The sequence below is a fragment of the Mugil cephalus genome, chromosome 19, assembly GCF_022458985.1.
Source record: "Mugil cephalus isolate CIBA_MC_2020 chromosome 19, CIBA_Mcephalus_1.1, whole genome shotgun sequence".
NCBI lineage: Eukaryota > Metazoa > Chordata > Actinopteri > Mugiliformes > Mugilidae > Mugil > Mugil cephalus.
The window spans coordinates 18,892,571-18,913,771 of record NC_061788.1 but is presented as its reverse complement, the minus strand read 5'-3'; the positions used below and the strand labels follow the sequence as shown (position 1 = coordinate 18,913,771).

General features: G+C 39.1%; 1 protein-coding gene across 3 annotated transcripts in view; it reads left to right on the top strand.

Moving 5' to 3' along the window:
- whrna (whirlin a) overlaps positions 1-21,201 on the top strand; it is a 130,696-nt gene that overhangs the window by 64,790 nt on the left and 44,705 nt on the right. For all 3 annotated transcript variants that reach the window (XM_047570742.1, XM_047570741.1, XM_047570740.1), the window contains exon 3: positions 4,868-4,993. In XM_047570742.1, coding sequence (XP_047426698.1) covers positions 4,868-4,993 — 126 coding nt within the window. The remainder of the gene's footprint in view (positions 1-4,867; positions 4,994-21,201) is intronic.

The window sequence follows — 21,201 nt, the reverse complement described above, 5'->3', positions numbered from 1 at the left end:
CCTACTTTGTATTCTGCTAAATTTGAAGTGATTTGGAATAAATAGATTTGTGGCTGAGTTTTGACCCAGTCCCATGAAGTGCTAAACATCAGTACCAAAACTATTCAAAGTCACTCAGTAACATTTCAACAATAAATGTGTCCATTCGGTCGTCCAATAACTGAAAGGTTGACGGTTTGATTCCGCCCTATCCCTAGTCTGTCCGTTGTGTCCCTGGGCAAGACACTTAACCCACCTTGCCCCCAGATGTGTGCTCCCTGGTGTATGATTGCGAGTGAGTGATGTTGGTGGTGGTCAGAAAGGCCGTAGGCGCACATGGGCAGCCACGTTTCCGTCAGCCTGCCCCAGGGCAGCTGTGACTACTGAGTTAGTTTACCATCCCCAGGGTGTGAGTGTGTGAGCAAATGAATAATGCATTCAATTGTAAGCGCATTGAGCATCTAAAAATGGAAAAGTGCAATATAAAACCAATGCATTATCATTATTATTATCATTATTGTTATTATAGAACATCAAACCTATTTAAATGTTAGTCAGATACCACAAGTAAACACAAAATGTAGTTTTAAAATGAAGGTTAGCATTATTAAAGAAAAATAAAATCCAAACCTACATGGCCCCTAAACCTAACGACTGGTTGGACCACTGCAAGCGTTTGTGATAACTTGCAGTGAGTCTTTTATAGCATTCATGCTTTACAGTGTTGGGGAGGAATTTTGGCCAACTTATCTTTGCAAAATTATTTTAATTCAGCCACATTGGAGGGGTTTCCAGCATCCACCACCTTTTTAAGGTCATGCCACTGCATCTCAATAGGATTCAGGTCAGGACGTTGACTATGTCACTCCAAAGTCTTCATGTTGTTTTTCTTCAGCCATTCAGATGTGGACCTGCTGATGTGTTTTGGATCATAATTGCTGCAGAACCCAAGTTGGCTTCAGGTTAAGGTCACCAGCAGATGGCTTTCCCTCAGGATTTTTTGGTAGACAGGGAATTCTTGGTTCTATTTTTCACAGAAAGTCTTCCAGGTCCTGAAGCTGCAAAACAGCTCCAGACCATCACACTAACACCACCAAATTTTATTGTTGCTATGATGTTCTTTTTCTGAGATGTGGTTTTACATCAGATGTAAAGGGACATACACCTTCCAAAACGTTCAACTTTTATCTCGTCAGTCCACGTACGTCAGTGTTTTCCCAAAAGTCTTGGGGATCATCAAGATGTTTTCTGGCAAAACTGAGACAAACCTTTATGTTGTTTTTGTTCAGCAGTGGTTTTGATCTTAAACTTTGCCCAGTCTCTTTCTGATTTAGTTTTCCCTTAATAATTTATAACCTTAATTTAAAAACTGCATTTTGTGTTTACTTGTGTTATCTTTGTCTTATATTTAAATTAGATTGATGATTTGAAACATTTAGATGTGACAAACATACAGAAAAATACGAAATCAGGAAGGGGGCCAACACTTTTTCACACCACTGTATAATATATACACCGCAGTTCATATCCCACCTTTGATTATCTGCCCTTGTCTTTCCCAAACAAAGGCTTTGTAAATGCCACCTCCAATTCCTTGGCCTACAAAACAGACGCTAGACCTGTGGGATTCCTTTTAGAGAGAAGGAGCATATTGAATTGATTCCATGATGACAGATGATGGCAGGGAACACAGTGAGCCTTAAAAGCTGCTATGTGGTGCCAATAAAAGTAGGATGAGTCTGGTAATTAATAAATATTTTCTCTGTCCTGCTTAAATGTCACAGAGAACATGAATGCTTCCATTTTCCCAAAGGTGAGCAAAGGTGTCTGGCTCACCTCCAACAAGCAGGCAGCTGTTATTAAAAAGAAGGACCGCAGTGCGATATGCAGTGAGTGAAAGTAAGAGTTGTGTGCCAGATGCCAGCGGGTACATAAGAGGGATGAAACTGACATTGTTTAATAGAGATATTTGCATATGCGCCATCTTGTAGCCGCCAGGGTGCCACTGATTCCCCCTTTCGATATTGGCAAGAGACAGCTGCATTAGGATCAACCCAAGCAATCAAGGGCCTCATTGTGATGGAGGAAAAGTACAATTTAAAGTTTGGCACAGTGAAGCCATACAGAACATCTCCCAGTGGAGAGAGTAAAATTTAATGTTGTTGCTTTGCTTTCCAAATGTGTATATTTTGGAAATGCTGAGCTGGGTTCATCCAAATAGCTAAGACAGTGGAAGAAAAGCATCTTTATGTAGATTGGGTAATACTGTACATGATACTTTTGATACTTCTTAGTAAGAAGCAAAAAAAAAAAACCCATCAGGTTATGGGGAGGGGCGGGGCTTATTTTTTAGTAAAAATGGTCTGAAATCATCAGCATGTGTTGTGTGCCATGAAAAAGATGGCAATGACATTACAAGATTACTTAATTAAGTGAGCTGAAGGCCCAAGGGCCAAACAAATAGCTGTAGAGTTAAGGGACACTCTTGATGAGATGACACAGAGGCACCAAACGGTGAAATCTGATTACACCTCCTGGAATTCCTGCCAGTGGGTTGGAATAAAGCAGATTTATCAGACAAATGAAGCCTTCATTAAACCCTTTAGCCTCTAGCGAAGACAGCAAATAAGACCAACAAAATCTTTCAAAATCTTTATAGGTCAAGGCATAACGTAGCAGCTGCATGGCCAATATCTACTGTACAGATGGAGCAGTTATCCTACCTTATGCGGTAAATTATGCAAATTTAATATGATCTATAAAAGTAAGGACAATATATATTTAGAGAGCCAGAAATTAGCTGCAGGATACACTTACATAGATGCTGAGGCTGAATTTTAGTAATGGTCACAGACGTTTGGAGGAAAGCAGTCTGAGCGTGTGTTGAAGGGTAATGGACAGAGAGGATTCCAGTAGAATTCAAAGGTGATTTATTTATTTTATTTATTTAGCCCAGGTCATTTCCACTTGCATGTCCAGTGCTGCTCCAGTTCCTTGTCGAGTTATTCTGGTTGAATTGTGTCAGGACACCTCTACTGCTTCATATTTCACTTTGTGAAGTTACATCTGATTTCTGCGGGAAGAAGAGTAATAGGATACATAGTGATAGGAGTGGATAATGTCATTAATCTGCTTGAGATGTGTCCACTCCTTAATCTAATAAATGGATTATCCACAAATTACTTCATCTTCATTGCAGAGCTTTTGTGGAGGTGACTAGCATGGCCTCAGATATATTAAAAAATGGTGTAAAAGAGCATTAAGTGCCTCCTGCCATCCTTGGCAGCAAAGCCATTTAACATTCAGCCCAAAGCTGTGTCTGTTGAAAAGGAACCATGCTAGGTGGGCTAGTTAAATACCACAGGGTTCACTCAGGCCCTGCAACTTTTGGAGTGTAGGTTGTTTTAGCTACAGTTACTGGGTGTTTTTACCATTACATTTGAGAGCAATAGATAAGATGTGCAATAATCCTTAATTTATCCCACAGTGTTGTGGCAGCATATAGTTTTATGGACAGTGCACAGAGATAGAGACAGTAAATAAAATACAACAGTAGTTTTACGTATGTGATCTCCTTTAATCAGGCTTGTCATACAGCCAGACAGCAGCAGGGAGGAGGGACCTGGGAAAACGCTCCTTCACGCAGCGCGGGTGAAGCAGTCGGCTGCTGAAGGCGCTGCACACTGCAGTTATAGCGCCATGAAGGGGGTGGGATTGGTTTTCCATCAGGGATGACAACTTTTCTTTCATCCTCCCATCACCCACCACCTCCACAGGCTCAAGAGTGGAGCTCAGATTTCAGCTGCAGAAACAAATGTTAACTTTTTGGATTGGTTCTGACATCATCCTAAAAAATACATACTTAACTATGAAAATTAATACTTGAAATTCCTAAATGAGATTTGCAACCGGATTAGTCACGCATATCCATCACTAGCTCCCGGCAGAATCATGTTTCATTCACAATGATGAGGTACCCGTCTGTGATGTCTCTCCTGAAGAGGGCTTTTGAGTAGTGTAGTGTCTTCAGACATTGTCTTCTATCTATCTTGGCACCTTCTGCTCACAGAAAAAAGTGAGCAAAGAGGTGGCACTGAGGTGGGTAGCAGGCACCTATACTGACTACTAGTGACCTGTTATAACACCTACCTGTCTCTCAAGGTGGCCATACTCTTTATTATGCATACATTTAAGCCTCAATACAATTTAAACAAGTTAGTTATATAGATTTGTAACCCATGCAGTTGTCATGAATTAGGAAATTGGCTATCAAAACTAAAACATGTTTTTCTCTTTCTTTCTATTGTAAAGGTTCTAACTTGGAGGTCTGTGTGTGGACCAACTCACTTTTTGAACCAGTGTCAAGTTCCTTGTGCTTCCACGTTGGCTTCATTTTTGAGCTCTGGTTGCCATTTGGTGTAATTAGTTGCTGTAGCAGAGATATCACGTTGCCAGTACTGCTTGGAGGTTTATTTGAGCTGTGCCAGATATTCCTCATGCTGCTTTTCAGAGAAACGGACACAGATGAACCTTGTGAACAAACTGATGACCAATTCAAACGGTCTCTTTCCTGTAATCAAAACAGATTCTGCCTGCCTATTTACGACCCATGACTCAGCACATCTAAATAGCTCCTGTAAGTCTTTATTTCCTTGCCAGCAAATCCATCCGGACTCAGGATAGAATAGGACTGTCATCTCCTCCATGCGTTGTGTTTCACATCTCCATTTTCTCACCACAGGCAAATCTGGCAGCCTGACAAACAAACCAACCGCAACTAGAAAATGTCATTTAAAATGTTGGTATTTAGAAGTACTACTTCGCACTGTTTCAAATATGTATCCCTGATTCAGCTTCGCTTCCCTGCTTCTCTGTCTGTCTCAAATAGGTCAACTTGGTTTTGGATGACGGCCGTTCTCTGGGTCTCATGATCCGAGGGGGAGCTGAATATGCTTTGGGTATTTACATCACAGGAGTGGACCAAGGATCAGCAGCAGAGTGTGGAGGACTCAAGGTATCACTTTATGTCATATTCGCAATTTCTCAATTTGATTTAGCAGACTGTGTGACTGGGACATCTTCAGTAGTAATTCAGATTGTTGCTAGGTCATCTGCAGCAACATTAGACACCACAAGACTGTAGCCAATGTTTTTCTTCTTATGTGTGATCGTTCCTAACGTTTAACCAAGCAACAAATAAAAATTAAATTAAAAACTTACAGGCTCCTTACTTATGCCTCCATCATCTCTCCAACGTCCCTGTACTGTCTATGTTGGAGTGCTAATGTTGCCACGGGTGGGTTGGTAGCATCAGAATCCGTTGTGGACCAGGTGCATCACAGCACCAGTGCCAAAGGACACCTGGTGCGTCAACCTCAGCATGTGTGTGTTTGATGGACAGTAGCTAGCAGGCAGGGTGCGAGAGTGCCAGGTTTATGCTGTAGGTAATCAAACCTGCAGGGTAACCTGCATGTCATGACCAGAGCCTGTGTTGACAGTGGTATTGAAGTCTAAGGAAAATAGCAGCCTCTAATTAAAGTGACATTTTTAAAGTTGTTTACTGCTTTCCAGCTGAGTAAGTCATCTGAAATCTACCAGAGGGAGCTTCTATGAAACCAGAGATATAGAGTGCTTTGTTTGTTTCCCCATGCAGTTTATTTTTCTCAAAAGATAGCACAGACAATATATGGACAAGTATGTATGGTAACGTCGAAAAAAAAGATTTGGTTGTGTTTAAATCTAAGTGGTAAATTTACAAATCTAATCCGCAACTACCCACTATAGAGAGTCCCTCTCCAACTTGTAATACACTTAAAAGCACTAAAGACCCCTGAACTTTCTAGCAACCAACCCAAACTCATTGCCACCTGTTATTAATATCCTTGTAAGTACTTCCAAATACCCAGTAATAACTCAGAGCCAATCCTAAGTGACCCACACGTACTCAGCCAAGCAGCAAGTAATGACTTTTGCTAATTTAGCAGAAATAGTTTCCTTTCATCCGCTGTCATTAACAAGAGGTCAGGTGCAGAACAGACGGCAGGAATTTAATGCCATATCTTAGAAGTTTCAAGCAGCCGGGGTCAGGACTGAGACTCTCAGCGATTCAATCTCCTAAAATTATGGGTCAGCACATATTCTTGGAAGAGTCCTATTTTCTTCTACTGTTTCTGCCGTTTAAAGGCATCCCTTCAGTTTTTTAATGATTGTGTAACAGTAACATGACAACAGATGGAGAGTTTTTGCAACACACCACTTACTACACAGGCTCATTTACTGCACAGTTCTCACTCCTTTGGTGGCTATTTCTCTTCTTCTTCACCATATGGGCATTCAAAAATGAGGAAGATGTTGTGCTGCTATAAACCAGCCCTAACGTTAAGTTTAAAAGTAAACAGCGCTGCAGAGAAATAAACAAAATAATCAGTAATGTGCTGGATATGAGGTGATTCAGTGCTCTTTATCCTTTCACTAACACGTGCGGCATCTGCCATATAGACACTTATTCATCATTTTTACCTGCCATGAGATATAAACAGGGTGCACAGTGACCTTTTCATTTTCTGAGTCCACGGCTTTGGTTGGTTAGCGTACAGATTTGTGTTTGTCATGGTGACATGGCAACAGAGGGAGAGTGAGCGTGGACACCCTCCCTTGAGCCCTTCCTCTCATGCCTGTCAGTGATCAGCCCGTCAACCATCCAATTACACAGACGCTTATTACAGGGCCCATAAAAAGCGTACATGCTCAGCATAGCATCTTGATGTGGAGTGGCACCCAAAAAAAGACTCTTATAGAAATGAAAATAATAAAAAAGTAGAAAAAAATGTGTGTGTGTGTGTGTGTGTGTGTGTGTGTGTGTGTGTGTGTGTTATATATGCAAGAAGCACCCTAATGTGGCATGAATTCACACAAGGTTTTGTTGGTTTAGAGAGATGCTTCACCGGGTGCATGGCTTTACCTAAAAAAGGCCAGACACAGTCTCGACTTAAGGATAGAGATAACAAAGCCCAAACACATTCAGATGCACAGTTTGGATTGTATGTACACTCAAATTCATACTGCAGAAATAATACACGTATCTCAGGTGACAGGATCTAGCCATTAACATAAATGAGCAAGTTACCTGTAGCATATGCATCATATCTCCAAGGAGCTAATTACTTGATGTGCCATTTCCTGTTGAAATCAGCAGCACACCCACTGGTGCTTCTGACATTGTCATTGTCATTAAAATATGTTCCCTGTAAACAAGGCCTGGCAGGAAATAGGAGATACACTGGAATTAATATTCACTGGATATAAAAGCCAAGAAAATCAACTGTAGAGCTAAATACCCACTCCTGTTATAGGACCTGAACACCTGTGGTAAACTAACTGAATTTCAGAAAACTTCAACTATAAAATCAGACAGTGGAAAATATAAAGTGACCTTGATATTGGTATTCATGCGTTGTTGACAGTCTTTCCATATTTGCCCTTGTAAATAGCAGCACTCGAAGCATTTGGATGACGAGCTTCCTGCTGTATCCTGAGCCTGAGGTTCAGCTCTCAGCAGGGAGGAAGACTGTACTTTTCTAACGCATTATCTCCTGAAAGGACATCAGATTGTGTGGAACTCAACGATTTAAAGTGTGTGCTCATCCCGTACACTTCTGAATGTCCACCTAGTGCTGCCAAGGGACTACTGATGGAAACTAGCCTCTGGCTGCTGTCTGGCATATTAAATGTTTATGTTCATTAATATTTCCTGTTCCAGTAAATAAATAAATAAGACTAAGGGTAGTTTGAAATGTAAATGCAAATATAAGTAGGTACCACAAGGCCTGAATTTGCCAATTAAGACTGCTTGGACTTCCCCAATAAGGTACACTACATGGATGTCTCGCTGTATATGCTACAAAATCCTGTCCTTTAAAAAATCTGACATCAAGTTGCATTCATGTCTCCTCATTTAGAATATCATTCTGTTTTCAGTTTTCTTTTTTTTTTGTTGGAGCGACCATGAAAACAACCGACTGTAAAATGCCACCTGGGACGACTTCTTGTTAACCCTCTTAAAGGGTTAATTGTTTCAAAGGATGGACAAATAAAAAACAATGAAGGTTGGCAACAAATATCTACATCTGATTCTGCAGACAGTGTCTGTATATGGATACACGTTGTCTCCACTTAACGTTGTAGTCCTTGAGCCAGTTTGTAACGGTATAAACAGTTCTAAGTAAGTTACTGAAAGCAAAACATCCTTTAACCTTACCAGAAATAATGTGATTTCGGATGAAGGGCTTTTTGACATCTAACATAAATGTAAAACCCTATGTCAGTCTGTAAAAGAATGACTGAGGTATGAGGTAGCTTTATTGTTGTGTTCCAGTCGTCGTGGTTATATCTTTGGGAGTTTCTTCTTCCCCATTTTTCTTTGTTATCTTGTCTGCAGTGTTTCCTGTTGTCACCATTGCTTTGTGTCCCGTTTGAGACTCAGCCCAACACTTTTGGGGATCATTTATTACTGGATATAAAAGTCTTAGAGGACAATATTAGAGGATAAATAATGATAATAAAAAAAGTTAAGAGGAGCAAAGAGTTCTTGCTCTGTCACACATGGTCAGATACAAATCAGCAAAAAGTCTTTAAACTGGATGTTACTTGTCACTTGGAATCATTTATTGTTTCCATAAATGTAAAGAACAGGATCAAAGGGCGGCTGCATTTTAATATAAAGATGAGAGTCAAACTATTCAGTATAAACCCTTCTTTTTGGAGTTGTGAGTTGATTTTTTTTTCTTGTCGCTAAAAATCTCTAGATGAGTTTAGTGTAACATATCAGACCAATCCATTGGGCATGCTCAGCAGTGTTGCGTCAATCCCCGGGCACAGACTCAAACTAACTAAAGATGCATTTGATACTCAGTCCTCAGCAGGAGAGGATTGTTCCTCATAAGTGTCCAGAATGCTGGCGCTTATGCTTCAGCTCCTTCCCCTGCAGCCAGCTGCTTCACGCTCTTTATGCTGGTTCTTATCTAGCTACTATGACTATGATGGATGAGTTATATCACGCCCAGGCTTATACAATCATCATGCCACAGAGATGTCACTTCCTTGGCCTTCAATCTCAGAGAAAATGAAAGCCAAGAAAGCTTGGCTGAGTAAATGTTACGACTCCTTTGCTCCCTTGCATTTCAGCTGCAAGTCTTTGTTGATACAGTACGTACTGGTCAGTGTGTGGCATTAACGTGGAGATTAAAATGACTGCAAGAGTGGACCAGGGTGGGGTCCACATTTGAGTATATGGTTATACAGTGCATATGTGTGTAGATTAAAATGAATGCATGCATTCTTGTCGAGTAACTATAATCTCCCATGTTGCACCTCTGCCCACTCACTGCTCTCTGAAGGAAAAGAAAGGTCAGTCTTGCCCAGTGCCCTTTTGTTGACATCTGCCTGGATCGGTTTAATTTAATTAAAACCGAGTAGAAAAAGGTCACCCTGCATATTGTGATGTCAACACCTGACATTATCCAGAGAGGCAACTGGACACAAATTCGGAAACTATTTAAACGTTTATTTTTCCTGTTGTTCTTGGTTCATCAAACATTTAATCAACTCATTCTGAATCTTTGAATAAATGCACTCAGCCTTACTCTTTACCTTTACTCGCTTTTACTGAAATCCAAACACAAACATACAGATACGTGCTGTGTGGACAGCTGGATCATGTCTAACTGGATAAAGAGGGTACGAGACACGTAGATGGATTAAAGCCAAGTATTTTCAATTTGCACAGTGCTGATTTTCCATCCTGTCTGATGATAAAGCAGCTCTGCTGAAGGAGCACAAAACAAATCACAACAAAACAGGCACTTGGCGAGGAACAAGGTTCAGGTGTCTGTGTGTGTATGTGTGTTATCACATAACACAAATAATAGATCGAAAGATATCGCCTTTGCCCTCTACACACTGACTAATGATTATTACGGCGTAATGAATTTTAACCGTGTTATTTACCAGCTGACAAAAGGTGCATGCTTGTGTGGCTTAAAGCTCTCACTGATTGCTTGAATATTCACCATGTTGAATTCCTCAGGGTTTAATTTAAGGATCATCTTTTTTTTAAAATATAATTTGTGTTGGAGACATGTTACAAAAATTCAGAAATACAATACTAGTTGATGATTGTTTGGCGTTGTAGCAGACTTAAAAAGAGAAGATGTCAGACACTAAAGAATAATGTTTAAATGTTCCTTTAGTAAGTCTGCCCTTCATGTTAGAGATAGTTCTTCACTTTACTTTTACTTACTCATGTTGTATTTCCAATAACAAGCACTTTAACTTAATGAGTGGGAGCAGTGGGAGCACTGACCTCTTGTCAGGAGCAAATTCAGCTCAATTCACTTTACTTCAGGTTCATACAAGAAGATGAAATGCTATATAACAGAGCCTGAACTAGCAGCTCATACGCCGTCTTGGTGGTTTCCTATATATAATAGGTTTGAAATTGATCCAAATCCTTTTGTTGCTTTGTTACATTTTTTTCTTGCACATCTTTTCCGCCCCTTTTCACTGCGAGTGGTCTAATAAAGCAAAGATGCCATCAATGTAATCTTGGAGAGAACATTTATCTGTAAATGGTATTGAGTGTCTGGGATGTGATCATTTCTGGAGAAGTGGAAACTGTGGCGTCATGCTTCTCTTATTGATGGGAAACTGTACCAGGTCTCTATTCAAGAGTTCCAGACAAAAGTATCCAGAATCTAAAACTGAGTCGCTAAAAAACTAGGATTAAATTCATGTCTCCTAAAGTCTTTTTTCCACCCTGCTCTCTAACTTATTTCTGTATTCATAACAAGAACTACGTTTAGCCTTGATTTGTACTTTATATTCATCTTGTCTCGACCATAACAAGAAGTGCCTCAGGCCTTTACTCTGGAAGGAATACGTTTTTGTTTTTGTATGAATGTTGATCTGTGACCTTTAATTGTAACCATATACTGTAGTACATGGTGTAATTGGTTCGCATGGCACTTTAAGAACGTTTTGCGGCCATGGCAACACATTTTCAGCTTATATTTTAGCTCTGAAGGATGGGGTTGGTCTTAAGTCAGAGATATGTTGGCCACTCTCACCATACTGCTTTAAATTAAAAAAAAAAAAAAAAAAAAAAAATGGCATAGTGATCGCACATGCATTGGCACACATGGAGTGTAACTCCTACACCATGAGATGATACCCGGCTGTCACCTCAGATCAATGAGCATGCTTAGCTGAAGTATGAAATGAGAAACGACAGTGTGTGAAACCAGATTTTATTTCAGCTCAGACAGATATATTAACAGAGCAGATGCTGCTTGTTGTTAAATAGCATAACCCACATGGTCTAAAATGCAAATGTAAATGTTTTTGTTATATGTCAAAGAATCTCCATCTCACCACATTTAACTCAGTAGGTTTTACTTTGTGCAGAGATGCCTGATTACATGAAGAGGCTGAAGATGGTGTATAAAGAGAAGGAAGACACTGTAGTGTGTATCTGACTTGTTTGAAGAAAAAAAAATATGTCACAGAATTGAATAGGGGAATGAGTTCCACTGTATAAATGAATTGTAATGAAATGTAATTTAAGTGTTAATTATTGGTTTAATGCAGTGATGCTGTATTACTCTGAAGGACTGACCTTTACAGATTCAACGTCTTGGTCACAGGGTAGTTGAAACAGGGGTCATTAAAACATTTTTACCGTAAAGTAACAGAATATGAGACCAAAATAAAAATAATTTACAGCCTTAGACTGAAAATCTTCTAACAGGATTTGTTAGAATTTACATAAAAAGGACCTGATGACGAGGACAACTTAGATGAAGACAAGATGAATGTAATGCTTGCACAGAAAGGGAAAACAAAGTTCTGCAGTATTACCTGGGGCTTTTCTTTAAAAAACGAAATAAAATAAAAAAAATAAAAAAAGAGAGAGAGTTGAAATTTGTATGGCTTGAACAACAAACTGTATAAGCTTTTAACATATAATAGCAGCAGAACCTGAACAGCTCCCATGGTTCTTTTAACAGTTCCTTCAAAACAAGTCATTTACTATTTGCTGCTCATAGACATTATCCAGATTGAATGAAAAGTATGGAAATCATTTGCAAAAGAAACCTATTGGTAACTGTGAGTTTTAAACTGTCCACAAATTAACATGTGCTTTATTTGTCAGTTGTGTTATTACTGGAATATCTGAGCTATAGTTTCTAATCATTATATTTCTAATGTAGCTTTCAGAGCAGACAGTATGATGATACAGTATCTGCAAATGTATTGTGGCAATGATTTTTATTTTCACTGTTTACATGTAATAAGATACAGCACACAACTCATGAACTGTGTATGCAAAAGAGCTCATCCAATTAGAGTGTGTTTTGCACTTGGCGTTATCATGCAGCAGCATGAAGCAAAGCACATAAAAGCATATAATATGTTATATGTATTTGTGCATAAACAAGGCACTAACCTGCACCTTGGCAAAGAGGCATTTGAACCCATTGTTATGAGAATAGAATAGTCTGCTGAGTACCTACCTTTTGATTGCACCTGCAAGCTCCAAGGACAGACATTAGCAACCAGCTGACAACAGCTAAAATTATTTAAATTAACAAAACAGGCCTTTGCTTGCACTGCCCTCGCATTTCTGTCCTTCCTTATAATGTAGACTAACCATTAACTAATATTCGTACCATGAAAACACGTTGGTCCCTACAGTGTCTATATAAAATACCAAGGGCTTGTGCTTTCATTGTACAGTCAGGTTTCAGGAACATATATACACTAGAAACTGTGCTTCCTGCTGTGCAAAGTGGAAATAGTGCTCCACATTAGACTATTTCTGGCTGCACAGCTTGAAAGCACTTTAAAGGCAAAGCAAGCCATTTATTTCCACTTATTATAGATATGTGACTCTGTGTGCCTACACCGATAGAACAGACCTGCTGTGCAGAAGGAGAAGAGAAGGCTGTTCCTTGTTTGCCACTTTAATAAACATGAGATCTTTATTAAAATTCACCAACAGCAAACTATACAGACAACAGAAAATTGTCTGTATGACAAATGTGATTGCTACCCAAAGGCCCATTGATCAAAATCTGGCCCATTGACAGGCACCTGGGCCTCCTCATTTTCCCCAACCGCCAGGGACCATTGAAGAGTAAATAACAACTGCTGCTCTTCACATAAAAATGCTGCTTCGCCTACACTCAGCATGGTTGTTCAAACTTCTTTCACTGTTTTGTTTCCACCTATTTCTATGCACCTTTAAGCACAACTTTTTTTTTTGACGTTTAACCTACAGCTTCTTTTGCAGTAGAATTCTCAGTTAACCCAGTGTCACTGCCCTACTACTACTTTCAAGCCTCATCAATAAATGCTGCTTAGTTAAATGTAGCCTTAATAGTCAGTGTCATATAGCGGTGGAAGAATACTCAGACGGTTTTGTTAAGATAGAAATACCAGAAAGTGATAAAAAGAATACTCAGATGCTTTAACAAGCAATTAGCATTTAAAAGTTGGGGCTGACAGTGGTGCACTTGATCTGAGTTATTTCAGCAGTCACGTAGTTTAAGTTATTGCTGTGTTTAACAGTTCAGTGGATTTTATATAATTCATTATGTTATTATAGGTTTTTAAATCCCTAATCTTCTATAAAGTGCTTACTACAGCTTCCACATGAATGCATTTGAATAAAGAAATATAATGAAGTAAAATGTAGCAAAACATAAAAATACTGAAGAGTACTGGAGACAAGAACAATACTTTTTATGAGTTATTGTTTTCTTCCTTTATTTGTTTCTTTATCTCTTCAAATATATATACACACTACATCATCAGGTTGGCTGTCAAACATGCAGCATTCGTAGAGAAATTATTTCTGGCTGGATTATAATCAATGAAAGTTTTAGGCTCAATGCTTTCAACAATGCCTTTCTAATACCCAAAAAGAAGTAATAGGGAAGAGGGTTAGGCACATCTAATGGACAAATGACATAATGGGGCGATTACATTATTGGGCTACTATTATTCAAACTTTAACGCATTTAATTGTGGGCAATTTCACCACTAGAGCAACTGGGTGACAGTCTGACAAAAAGGGGGAAAGAAAGGGACTTTATTTCTATCATAGTCAGCCACAGTGTTTGGCTAGCTGTCAGTGGCAGTTTGTCTCTGAATATAGTCCAGTCTGGGTGAAGCTGTGCTCCGTGAAGCACTGCTGACCCATCCCTTTGGGCAAATTCAAAGTGGCTGAAAAACATAGCTCAGTCTGGTGGTTAGTGTGGTACAAAAAAATAAAAACAATTGTTCAGTGTAATGTGATAATGTCTAGTTAGCCTGATGGTAATTTGCCCACCTTAGACATCATAGAAACAACTGCCCTCACTTATATTGTTAAGAGTTTTCTACCAAAAAAAAAAAAAATGAAATAAAATAAGGAAAACAGGGATTGTTCTTTAAAATTCTCTTCCCACGCACACACCTGCTTTAAAAATCTGAATACACACTCACATGTTCTTTCACATTAAGAGTCTGACTAAGGGAGCAGGCATGAATACAGACCATCTGTTTCTCTGTGATGTGGCTCCTGCAGAGCTCCCTCTAAATTATCAGCCGGCCCACTGAGCCAAATACTGCTAATTGTATCATATCTGTTGGCACGGACTACAAAGTTACAGCAACTGCTCTGTCATCCAAATGGCACAAAGGATAAATGGAAAAGACTCTGCTCTGCATGGCAGCATGCAAACACGTCTCACACTGGAATAATCAATAGCACAGAAGACACTGATGCGCACTGAATTACAGGTCTCATCTCTGTTACAGTTTCCAGTTTCATCTTGGAAGAATCGTAGGTTTAAAACATGTTTATGTGCCACTCAAGTGTGTGTGGTGCATTCGTAGTTCCCAAAATCTATACACACAGTACGTGCTATGAATACATAATCATACAAAATGTTCACTTTTACATTTGCTATAGTGGTTACTATAATATAGAACAAGCTTCTCAGATGCATTAAAGTAAAATCTAATTTGATTTTGATTTTTTTTATGGTGTGTTTTGCAGTATGTCAGTGTCTAGCGCAACATTGACAAAAACTATTGTTTTGTAAGTAATATTAATGTGAGTTAATGGCAGAGTTTGTCATTTACTGGAAAACTATTAAAAAAAAAATCGGTGCTTTTGTTTTTAACAGCAAACACATTAAGTATATGAAAAGGAATAGTACAACGCTAGCCTGAGCTTTAAAAATGCATGACTAAATAGCTAGCCAAAGAAAAGCAGTGAAGTTATAAAGCAATAAGCACTCATTACTAAAACTCAAGGCACATTTCATTTCCATTTCGGCAGGAAACTACAGAAATAGCTTTTTGTTAAAATCACGATGTGAAAGGACTAGTAAACAGTGTAAAGTTATGTAAATTAGCAGTAGTTTATGTCAGAAATTGCAGTTGATGCAACGTCAACATAATTTTATTTTATTACAACTTAATATATTACACTGGTTCTATGTTGTTGATATTTGGTTCCTGTCACAATTGTGCAAATGTTTTCGTTCAATTAACAGTATGAGAACAACCCACAGGAGTTCCTTTGCTACAGTTTTAAATGAACCCCTTAAAATGTTAAACAGGATTACAAGTGAAAGTTGGGGATTAGCGTACTCGTCTGTGAAGTCTAAATAGCTAAACGCCTCATTTAGAGTTTGGTTGAGGGTCTTGTAAGTCTTTAGTCATGCTCGGAAGATCTAAATTCAGCTGAAATTAGAAGTTGCACCTGAAGGCCAAAACCTCTCACTGCCTCTTTCCTCTCTGTCTAACTGTTGGCTGACCTCCCTCTTCTCTGAAATCGTTTGCAGTGTGGAAATTTGGTTTTCTAAGGTTTTGTGCTGATTTATTTCAGAAAACTTTTGATGTAACAGACATGCAGACACTTTGATTTCACTTACTTGCTGTCTGTGAAACTATTATTTGTATGATATATAATCCACAAGAGTCACTTGTTTGTCGAGTATTTTTATAATTGTAGGATTAAAGAGGAGTAAGTTATGAATGGTTAGTCACTGAGCATAAATAAATAATCAGAGACACTAGCTGGACGTGGATGGTTCAGATAAAAAGTCTTTAATAATTATGAGCTTGACTAATACATTATAAGAAGACTGAGTCAGCAGCTTGATGTTTGTAAAGGCATTTTAACCTGATCGTTATTCAAGCTGAAGTGACTTGGGTTCATCCTCTTGGAGAACATAAATACTTTTACAAACTTCTTACTAATCCATCCAAAGATCTGTGAACATAGTTTATATTTTTGAACCCCCAGAAAAAGCCCCTCAGACTGTGGCTCGTGTAATAGTTGAGTTTTGGTGAGGAAGCAGCATGAACTTTTTGTTAAATATCCTTTGGCCATTAGTTTAACCCTGCACTTTGTGATGGAGGGATTCTTCAGTGCTGTTAGGCTGGGAGGATTGTTAGTATTCTCAGATAGGATCAGTCAATCAGGTTTATACACTCCAGTTTCACTCTGAGAGTATCACTGCTCTGCCCTTTACTGCTGTCAGAGTTGCATCATGTTTCTCCTCCTCTGCTGATCATTTTGTTTCGAAAGTGAAGCAGTGGTGCAATGTGTCCAAAAGACTTTTATTTATAAATAAATGTAGGGATGAGCTAAGATAAAATCATGGACTGTATATCGAGATGGACAGTGGAGCATGGTGTTACTGCAGAGCTGCTTTGAAGCTCAGTGTGCTGTATCCAGCCATACCAGTGGACTATACCTTTACTGCCGTTAAGCGTGAGTGGATCTGTGGATGTAGCAAGTTAAAGCCCAGAGTTTCACCTTATGACTGGCACCATCCTTTTCTCTGACCTTCTAAATAAGGAGTGTGGGTTGTCACATTTTGTACACCAAAACTAAAAATACCTTATTGGAAGCAATGGTCAGTCTTTACATGTGCAAATGTTTGCTACCTCAGGTACAGGTAGTGGAACCATATACAGCCCTCAAATCTTATTAATGGAGCAAAATTACCAACTAGTTAAAGTTAAAGAGGCCGTATTTTGGCCGAGGTGATTTCTATTACAAATATTTCTGCATTTTTTTTACAATGCCAGGCATTTTTTTGTTTGTTTGTTTGGTCATCATTAACAGAGGGGTTTGGATTCTGTGTGCAAACATTTGAAATGATGCAAATCAGCGATTATATCAAAATTTAAGTAACAATTGATGTTAAAAATTTGGTTAAAATTATCATAAAATTTATATCTATATATTGTTTGCATAAAACCATATTGTGTGTATCTATGTGTGTGTATATACATATTTAGTTGAACCTGCAGAAAAGAGCTCTTTTAAATACTTAACCTTTAAAACCTTTAATGCTGACACAAATAGACGGTTCCATTAATTAATTCCTACAGATTATACGTCATTAATGGCTCATAAAAATTAAAGCAATGAGGCGCAACTGAACGCAATGACTCCAGAGGGCTAAAGTGGGGGGAAATTATCTGCTTTCCAGATTATGTCTGTCAGTTTGAAAAATGTGTTGACCTTTTTAATAAAGCCTCGTAGCCTGAAGAACATGGCCGTGAATCAACATACCAGTAAACGGACAATACAGACAATACAGTGCGCTTAGCATTAGCAGTGTCTGCTTAGCTCAGATATCATGTAGTACCTTTTTAACCCTCTTGAGTGATTGTTGCCATCAGGAGACTAACATACAATTACTTTTCAAAAAAATCCAACCTCCATAACAGAAATGTCCTGTTAGGAAGGATAATGTATTCTCGTTCTTGGCCATCACAGGCTTTAAGACTTACTTTAAGCAATCAGATCAACAAACCCGTAGGAGATAAATAAATTTGTCCATAAACATGCTAGCTCTACTTAGTACATCTTATGGAGTTTTTATTATACCATATCGTATGTTAAATGTCACAATGTGACAAATGGTGGTGGTTGGGGGCTGTGTCTACTCCCAAAAAGAAGATGCTTTAGGACTACGAGGCTACTAGTCTGTCCATGTCCATGGCTGAGGTACTTAAACCCCCCTATAGTTCTCCCTAGGTGCCTTGCTTGGCTGCCCACTGCTCCAAATGTGCTCACTTAAATGCATGCGAAGAACAAATTCCTTATATACACTAACCGGCCAATGTATTAGGTACACCTTGCTAGTAAAAGGTTGGACCCCCTTTTCAGAGTTGCTGCAGATTTGTTGGCTCCAAATCTATGATGCGAATCTCCCATTCCACCACATCCCAAAGGTGCTCTATTGGATTGAGATGTGGTGACTGTGGAGGCTATTGGAGTACAGTGAACTGATTGTCATGTTCAAGAAACCAGTTTGAGATGATATGAGCTTTGTGACATGGTGCATTATCCTGCTGGAAGTAGCCGTCAGAAGATGGTCCACTGTGGTCATAAAGGGATTGACATGGTCAGCAACAATACTCAGGTAGGCTGTGGCATTTAAACCATGCGTGTGCCAAGAAAATAGCCCTCACACCATTACACCACCACCACCAGCCTGAACCACTGATGCAAGACAGGATGGATCCATGCTTTCATGTTGTTGACACCAAATTCTGACCCTGCTATCCGAATGTCACAGCTGCAATGAAGACTCGTCAGACCAGGCAAAGTTTCTCCAATCTTCTACTGTCCAATTTTTGTGAGCCTGTTTGAACTGTAATCTCAGTTTCCTGTTCTTAGCTGACAGGAGTCAGCCCATCTTCTTCAAGGTTGGACGTATTGTGCATTCAGAGATGGTATTCTGCATTCCTTAGTTGTAACCAGTGGTTATTTGAGTTATTGTTGCCTTTCTATCACCTCCAACCAGTCTGCCCGTTCTCCTCTGACCTCTCACACCAAAGGCATTTTCGTCCACGCAACTGCCGTTCACTGGATATTTTCTCTTTTTCGGACCATTCTCTGTAAACCCTAGAGATGGTTGTGTGTGAAAATCCCAGTAGATCGCTTAAGCTTTCCCCTGGGAAGACAAACATGGCTCCTCCACATGTTTTACATCTCCCTTTAACAATATATCATCAAAATATAGTACAACATTAATAATTTCAATTGATGCCCTGATGCTGAAAACCACTCTACTCACTTAGCAACAAGCCATCAGGCTTTAAGTAACTGTTAAGTGTTTCATAAATGCATTTTTTTAACTCTGCGGATCACTTTAATGCTTCTGTAGTTTAACTGATCTCTGGGGTCAGAATGACTGATCTTTGGATTATTGATCTATTCCTTTGCAGAGGCCATAATGGCGCTCTGAAAGCACGTTTGACACACAGTGGACGTAAAATATTTAATGGTTTTAGGGACCTCATTGGTCCCCTGCAGCCAGAGCTTTATTTATTTTAGCTTCATCAAACACAAAATGCAACAGGATCTCTGTTGAGCTGTAGATGTTGATAGCTGAGAGGAATCCTTCATGATGGATGACTGCGATGGATGTTGGCAGTACAGCAAAAAAGAGAACAAAGGAGACAACATATAATCAAGGGGAAGAACAAAGAGTGTGATGTGAAGAAGGTTATTATTAGGGAAGGACAAAGGAAGGAAAAGGTTGAAAAGAAAAAAGAAAATATGAAGATATGGTAGCAGGAGCACAGAAGCAGAAAGTGCTGGGGGAAAGGTATAATAAAAGTTATAACAAGTCAAGAAGTGACTTGTTAAAAGCTGCACAGATAATAATGAGCAATTCAAAGAAAGTTATGGAATCCAGGGGGTCTAATTAAGTGGACGTCTCAGACATAACATAAATGTGATGTCTAAGTTTTGATGCACTCTCTCCCCACTTTAATTTTTGAAGAAGTCAATATCAAAACTCTCCACTGTTCTCCTTCATCTACTGAGCTAACGGAAGCAAAGAGAACTGGCTGGAGAGTTGAAATATGACAGGCAGGGACCATCACTTCACTTCCTCTACAGCAAGCGCTCAACTCAGCTGTGATTGAGATATGTTCTCTGATTCAGTGATCACAGAGCACAAATGATGTGACATGATGTGAAGGAGGTTTCAGCTCTGAAATATTGACTATGTTGTGTTTTAGGTAGGCTACATGGATGTGATTTACCTTGACAGTTGTGTGTATGTAGCTTTAATCCCCTGCGTCAACAGAAACGATGCTGACTTTAACTTGAGCAACGCTCATATCCAAGCGCATCATCACAAGTTACACATGATGATACACTCAGCTATTTAATGATATTTCACTGTAAACACATACTAAACCGTGAGAAGTTGAATTTATATCAACATGATCTAGAGATGATCTCTAAATACCTCAAAAAGATTTTAGAGCTGAGCTACAGAAAAGGAAGCATTTCAGTGGAAAAAAGCACCAAAAGACCAGATAAAACGGCATCAATGTTCTTAAAGTAGCTTTAGGGATCAGTGGTCTGGTGTCGTCACTTTATCACTACATCTCCTGTGTGTGTCCGGCACCATTCATCCCTGAGCCGTCTGATCCAGACTCTTCATCACAGAACTCTGATAACGTCAGACAAATCTTTGACAATTGTCCTGATCGAACGTCTCAAGTAGGACAATTCAGAGAGACAGTAAAAACCTGTCTATGTGCGCTGTCTTCTGCCACTGCTCTACAGCAGGTCTACATTTGAAACTACTCAGGAAACAGTTGAGTTAGTTAAATACTGTCGCCAATTCTATACAAAGGTTTGGGCAAATACTAGAAACCATCAGCCAACAGTACCTATTGGCGAGTCTAAAACATGCTTGATTTGGTAAAGCATGGTATCACAGAATCTCCTTAGAAAAGCAGGGTGAATAGAGCACAGAGGAGCCAGTATAGATTTTTTTTTTCGCGAGCAATTAGTGTGTGCAGAAAAAGACCGGGGATATGATTCATCATGTAGCAAGTAATTACTTTAATTTGCATTTAAATATGTCTACAAATGGAGAGAATGCTCTTCTGTGAAGGACCATTTGTAAGACTTCACAGTGGAGATTTAAGCTTTCTTCAGTTTTTTGAGGTTCTGGATATTTTTTTCTCACTGCCCATTTGTTTGTCACTTCAAGTATATCTACTTATTTTACATGTGTTCATTTATTTTTTATTGTATTTTATTTTATTTTACTTTGTAGAACTAGCCAAGTCTGCCAGCTGATGAATGTGTTGCACTCTTGCTGACATTGGCATAGTACAAAA